The sequence below is a fragment of the Cyprinodon variegatus genome, unplaced genomic scaffold, assembly GCF_000732505.1.
Source record: "Cyprinodon variegatus isolate N-32 unplaced genomic scaffold, C_variegatus-1.0 Scaffold110, whole genome shotgun sequence".
Classification (NCBI taxonomy): domain Eukaryota; kingdom Metazoa; phylum Chordata; class Actinopteri; order Cyprinodontiformes; family Cyprinodontidae; genus Cyprinodon; species Cyprinodon variegatus.
This window is the reverse complement of record NW_015150563.1, coordinates 1,305,610-1,312,412: the sequence shown is the minus strand read 5'-3', so window position 1 is coordinate 1,312,412 and position 6,803 is coordinate 1,305,610. Positions and strand designations below refer to the sequence as shown.

The 6,803-nt window shown below is 44.6% G+C and overlaps 1 protein-coding gene across 1 annotated transcript in view; it reads right to left on the bottom strand.

Moving 5' to 3' along the window:
• Positions 1 to 6,803, bottom strand: part of znf839 (zinc finger protein 839) — a 26,238-nt gene that overhangs the window by 7,982 nt on the left and 11,453 nt on the right. Inside the window, exons 4-6 of the mRNA XM_015374908.1 lie at positions 5,376 to 5,519; positions 1,598 to 1,711; positions 1,401 to 1,493 (exon numbers count right to left, since the gene is read on the bottom strand). Coding sequence (XP_015230394.1) covers positions 1,401 to 1,493; positions 1,598 to 1,711; positions 5,376 to 5,519 — 351 coding nt within the window. The remainder of the gene's footprint in view (positions 1 to 1,400; positions 1,494 to 1,597; positions 1,712 to 5,375; positions 5,520 to 6,803) is intronic.

The window sequence follows — 6,803 nt, the reverse complement described above, 5'->3', positions numbered from 1 at the left end:
AAATTCTGCGTTGCTGTCCGTTTTTCCATTTCGTATTCTTGATCTGAGCTTAGAATTGATATATGAAAAACAAATCCTTTTTTCGTTTTTGGTTTAACCATAAAAAACAAAAACCAAAATAACCAGTCAATTTTTTATTTTTTGTTTTTTGATTGACAATTGAAAATAGAAAGAACGAATGATACACGGATTTTAAACACATGAATAGAGAAAAACATTTCTATTATACAGACCGAGGAAATTAAGACTGAATGTAAAATATTCCCAATATACTAGCTTTTATTTTACTTCGCTTTAACTTGGAAAGGCTTTAAATAAACTTCCGGTTCTGACAGCGGAGGAGAACCTCACGGTGCAGGTTCTGCACCTAGACTGTTTTGGTCATTTTACTCATAGAGATAAAGAGACAACTCCTTCGTAAATGCAGGCTTTTCAACTTGGCGTAAGCCACTGAAAATGTTATAATGTGAAATTTAATTAACTGATAAATGATGTCTGTGTGTTAAGGGCTGGTTATCCTCCCGCATCAGTGTGTCGCAGTGAGCTTGATGCTATGTTATTCCACGCCACAATGCAAAAGGGGAAAATCGGGAACTAGCTGTAGGTCTAGATACGGCCGAGGCAGTGAGGAAGTGGGGGGCAACAGAAGGACATGAGGATTAAAAAGAGCAGGGATCCAGGTGGAAAAAGGGTCCCAGCGTTCTCCTGCACCTCGTTCTTCTAGCTGGTCCATCTTCAACAGTCGTTTTACACAATGGCAGTTGGACAAACAAAACAAGCCAGTAAGGAACCAAACAGGAAATATGTATAGTGTAGAGCGGATGTAGATTTGACCAATCAGAGGCCTCCTGTCTGTCAATTTTGGAGAGGTGCAGCAGATTGTCTGTGGAAGGATGTAGGGGGTGGGGGAGGGGGGCGTCACCGCTACACCTATGCAGATGATCTGGTTTCTGAGTATAAATTAGCCTTGGCCCTATTTATTTATTGCATTTTAAATAAGCCTCTAGGCTCATAGGTATTTTGTCCAAAAAAACTAAAATAAATCTGTTTCACAGCACCCCCTGATCCAAATGACTTCCAGCGGCCCTGATCTCACCTGCCTGGATCCTGCAAAGTCAGTGACTGGATGCAATCAGCTGCTTTTTCCTTACAAACTTGAATCTGACTGGATGCTCTGGTTGATCTAGATCTATAAAGATCTGGGCTGACGCGATGAATTGGAGCTAAAGAAGTAAACTGAATTTAAACAAATTTATTTCAGCTACTAAACGTCTTATTACATCTTAATGAATCCATTCCAGGCTGGAATAAACACAGATGTGTCCAAATGTCTTCCTCAGCATTAACGCCTTTATTGTTGATCACTGCTGGTCTCATGCTTGTGTAAATGTTTTACTCACCTTTGCCAGCAGCAGCTCCCACAGACTTAACATACTGGTCAAACGAGGAAGAACGACCTCCATCAGTTCTTCATCCTCACACTGCTCCACCAGCTGTAGGCAGTCAGAGACACAGATTACCGGTCAGGCATGAGGTCAGCGGCTCGGTGACCTCCTGACATCACAGAATGCTGGTGACCAGCAGAGCTCCCTCTTACCTCCTGCAGCCTTTGCTGTCTCCTCTCTGCCTGCTGCTTCACAGTCACTGGGAGGACGCCAAGCTTCGGGGGTCGCCCTCGACGACCGGGTCTACCCACCAGCCCAACTGTCACCTGCCAGAACCAACCAATCAGATGACAGAAGAAACATCAAACAGAATCTGATTGGAAGAAGGCACAGGTGGTTCCTCACTGGTTCTGGAAGGTTTCAATCTGACCTAAAGTCGCCAAAAACTCATCAGCCTCCATGATCCCATCTGAGTGTGAAAATCCCAGTGCAGGGCTGTTGGCCCAGCTTGTTTAAGCTCCATCAGACATTTTGTTTCTGCTCGGTCTAGCAGGGTGGTCCACCCAGGCAACATCATTATACTTCTGCTCTTCTTTCCCATCTGAACTCTTTTTCCTGCTGGTGACCCAAACTGGGTGGACTCTAGAATCCACTGGTTTACAGAGGAACACCTGGTTCTCTGAGTGGGTCACATGGCTGCAGGGTGAGCCCAGATCATCACCCCTCCAGTGCCTTGCTGCCAGCAGGGCTGTTGCTCTCATGTTTCTCCACCTCGGTCTCATCCTTCCTGTGTGACTGGATGGATGCAGCTCCGGTAGGCCTGGATAGGCGCTGCATAAAGTCAGAGGCCGTTTCTCAACATGTGTTCTTCTGCGTTCTCGTAAGCTTGTGTCCTCGTGAAACGTCACAAGTCTCTGTTCTAGCACTGTTCCAATTCATAAGAGCGGCAGACAGAGAGCGGACAAAGTCCCCGCATGTTGTTCTGGCTCCTGCCTCTTTACCCAGCATGCATCTGAGCAGACTTGTCCGTTCTATGGACTGACAGCTGTCCCAGCATGCACTGCAGCAGCTTCCAGGTTAGCGCTTACAGAGCTCAGCTTAAATGTTCTTTTTTCTGTTGCCGTTGTTGAATAAAAGTACGTTTTAAGATCATTTTAGGCGAGAATATTCTACACTATTCAACAAAATTAAAGGAACACTTTGTAATCAGAGTATAGCATCAAGTTAATTAAACTTCTGGGATATTGATTTGGTCAGGTAAGTATTTGGTGTTAATGAAATGAACAACAGGTGCACTAGAGGGGCAACAACGAGACGACCATCAAAACAGGAATGGTTTTCCAGATGGAGGCCACTGACATTTTTCCCCCCCTCATCTTTTCTGACTCTTTTTCACCAGTTTTGCATTTGGCTAGGGTCACCGTCACTACTGTTAGCATGAGGCGCTACCTGGACCCTACAGAGGTTCCACAGGCAGTCCAACTCCTCCAGGATGGCACATCAATCCGTGCCATTGCCAGAAGGTTTGCTGTGTCTCCCAGCACAATCTCAAGAGCATGGAGGAGATTCCAGGAGACAGGCAGTTACTCCAGGAGAGCTGGACAGGGCCGTAGAAGGTCTACAACCCATCAGCCGGACCGGTATCTGCTCCTTTCTGCAAAGAGGAGCAGGAGGAGCACTGCCAGAGCCCTACAAAATGACCTCCAGCAGACCAGTGGTGTGAATGTCTCTGACCAAACAATCAGAAACAGATTTCATGAGGGTGGCCTGAGGGCCCGACGTCCTCTGTTGGGCCCTGTGCTCACTGCCTGGCAACGTGGAGCTCGATTGGCATTTGCCACAGAACACCGGAACTTTGCAGTCCGCCACTGGCGCCCTGTGCTTTTCACGGATGAGAGCAGATTCACCCTGAGCACATGTGACAGACGTGAAAGGGTCTGGAGAAGCCGTGGAGAACGTTATGCTGCCTGTAACATCGTTCAGCATGACCAGTTTGGTGGTGGGTCAGTGATGGTCTGGGGAGGCATATTCATTGAGGGACGCACAGACCTATACAGGCTAGACAACGGCACCCTGACTGCCATTAAGCATCGGGATGAAATCCTTGCACCCATTGTCAGACCCTATGATGGTGCAGTGGGTTCTGGGTTCCTCCTGGTGCACGACAATGCCCGGCCTCATGCGGCGAGAGTATGCATGCAGTTCCTGGAGGATGAGGGAATTGATACCATTGATTGGCCCCCACGCTCGCCTGACCTAAATCCAATAGAAGACCTCTGGGACATTGTTTCGATCCATCCGACGCCGCCAGGTTGCACCTCAGACTGTCCAGGAGCTCAGTGATGCCCTGGTCCAGATGTAGGAGGAGATACCCCAGGACGCCATCCGTCGTCTCATTAGAAGCATGCCCCAACGTTTTCAGGCATGCATACATGTACGTGGGGGCCATACAAATTACTGAATACCTTTTTGAGTTGTTGCAATGAAATTTCAGCAAAATGGACTAGCCTGCTGCATAATTTTTTCACTGTAATTTTTGGGGTGTCTTTAAATTCAGCCCTCTGTAGGTTGATAATTTTCATGTCCATCAAATGATGTGGCATCCTTTTGTTCCTAACAAATCACTCGGTCCATATCAGTTTAAATTAACAGCATATTTTTTTGCCCCATTGAGATCTGATGTGTTTTTAAAGTGTTCCTTTAATTTGTTTGAGCAGAGACTGTTAATAACAGGAGGTGAAATGCAGCTCCAGACGAGCTTTGAATGTGGAGTTCCTACAGTCAGTAGATCTTTGGCCGAGTAACTTTAACTTGCAGTTGAGTAAGATTTGATTATGAGTATCAATACTTTACTCAGGCACTACTGTTGAGTACTTTGTCCTCTGCTGTTTATAACTGATCCTCTAGTAACAGCTGTATGAAGGTAGATTTGTTTCTTTATTATTCAATCAATAAAAAATTCCTTTTTTATTGATTGAATAATAACCGGTTATGCTGAAGTTTTTGGGAAATTGAATGATTAAGACACAAATGTCCTACCCATGTATGGCCCAAACACAAAGTAGATCCCTTCAACCAAAGAGAAAATTTTCAACAATAAAAAAAAAAGTGTTCAGATGCAATTTTATGAGTCTCAAATATTTTATTTGTATTCAAAAACTATTTTCTATGATTGAAAATGTTTATCTTTTTATTGAAGTTACTTTTTTTTATTGATTCTGTTGTTTGTTTGTTTGAAGCAACTTCTTTTTTGATTGAATAATAAAGACCCATTATATGGTCCAATCAAAAAACAATGTTACTTCAATTAAAAAAGTTGCTTTAAACAAAAAAGACTGCACTATTATCAAATAAAACATTTTCAATCAAAGAAAAGCAGTGTTCAAATGTATTTTTTTGAGTCTCAAATATATTTTTGCATTCAAATACTTTTTTTTCTTTGATTGAAAATATGTTTTTTTTCATTGAAGTGAAGATTTTTTTTAATTGAAAATATATTTTTTTACTGAAGCAACCTTTTTTTTTGATTGAAAGATAAAGAAACAAATCTACCTTCATACAGCTGCAGGGATCAGCCGCTTAGAGATCAATTCCGGACCTTTAAAGCAAATAATGATCATTTTAGGTATGTGCTGCTTTTATTGGGCTGAGTTTGAAGCTCTGTTCTTCCATTTATGTGGTAAAAATGCCACGATAATGAGTGTTACACAGATCAGTTTACACCCAAATAAACATCCTTTAGCAAAGGATAAGAGATGCAGGGAGCGATCATAACTTTAGCCATCGCTCATCTCTAGCTGGTTGTGAAAAACGATTGTTTTAAATAAGAGTTTGTTTTTTAAAATGCTGATTTTTGATCAGACTGAGACAGAAATCCCTCATCAGACCTGGAAGCAGAACCTGGTAGATGAGACGTTCAGGGAACCAAAGACTGATCCACAGCACGAATCTGGAGCAAACGTTTTAGTGACGCATTGAAAGCTGACCAACCTTAGGAGGAGGCCCCAGGGATCGGCCTCGGCCCCTGCCTCTTCCTCTCCCCCGTCCTCTTCCTCTCCCCCGGCCCCTGGGGCGCCCGGGGCCGCGGTGCTGAAGGATGCCGAGTCCTTCGGTTTCCACACGGCCGCGGTCTCCCTGAGGACAAGCAGAGCAAAAGGGTCAGCTAACAGGATCAGAACCTGATGATAGAACCGGGACGTTCTGAACATGTTTCAACATGAAATGCTTAGTGGACCATCCAGAACCTGCAGCATTTCTGTGACTTCCAATCATAATGTTCCTACAATCAGCTACAGCAGAAATTAGCATCAGTTCATAATCAATCAGAACCTGAACACACCGCAGCTCCAGCCGGGGTCTCACCTCTGAAGCGGGTCAGTACCGCCTGTCTACTTGGAACATTAACTGCTCCCAGTTCAGAACCAGAACCAAGGATGGAGCCAGTGGTGAGTTTCAAACATTGAGAGGTTCTGTTCTTCTAAAGGCCCGAATTCACCTGCTGCGTACCACTTTTGAACCTCCGATCCGATTTTTTCCATGTCACACTGGCTGCGTATAGAGAGGCTTCAACTAGGCTGTTTCTGTGCTGTTCACACATTACAACAATTCCCCACATTTGATTTGGACAGATTCTGAAAAGTTAATAATAAAAAACTGCTCTGGCTGCGCGGTGGAAAAGTGGGTCTGATGCGCGTCGGGCGGAGCTACCCTATCCTTTCTTTGCCTTTAATGGCAGCTATATTTGCTGTGATCAGTGGGTAAAAAGTAGTTTGAATCCTTTGAGTCCATCTGAAAACATGGTCTGTTCAGTCAGTTCATCCAGATTACCATCCTGCCTTCAAATATTATTTCTCTGTGGGAGCCGCTCAGACCCACACATACCAGCGGGGCGCCGTCACTGGGAATCCCCAGCAGCAGCTGCCTCAGGCCCACTCGCCTCTAAGCGATTTTCTGCAAATATTTGTGGCGGCTGGAAGTAGATGTTAGCGTTTTTCAGTTATGTGCTACAAACTGCAGGAACCAGGATAATAAAAGCAAACATATTCTGCTGGCAGGTTTCTACATTTTAAGTGAATTTAGGCGTTAAACTGTTTCAGAGGAGTGATCATAGCGCTCTGCATCAGCAGTGCTGTGTCTGACTCCCTGCCAGCTCCCAGATCAGCTTTTCTGATTGGTTGATGTGGTGCGTCCAGCAGCTAAAGTTACATATTTCCAACTCCAGCAGCTGCTGCTTCTAAAGTGCCTCAGATGATCAGAAGCTCATGGTGCGCTGCTCCTGCTGCTCTAGATGCTGCAGGAGCTTTTGCTGCTCCTTGACACGCATCAACCATTGACTTTGCATGTAAACCAGCTGCTTCTGCTGCTTGCTGTGTCAACGTAGTGTTAAAGTTCTAACAAACTTTGTCTGGTTCTGTCTTT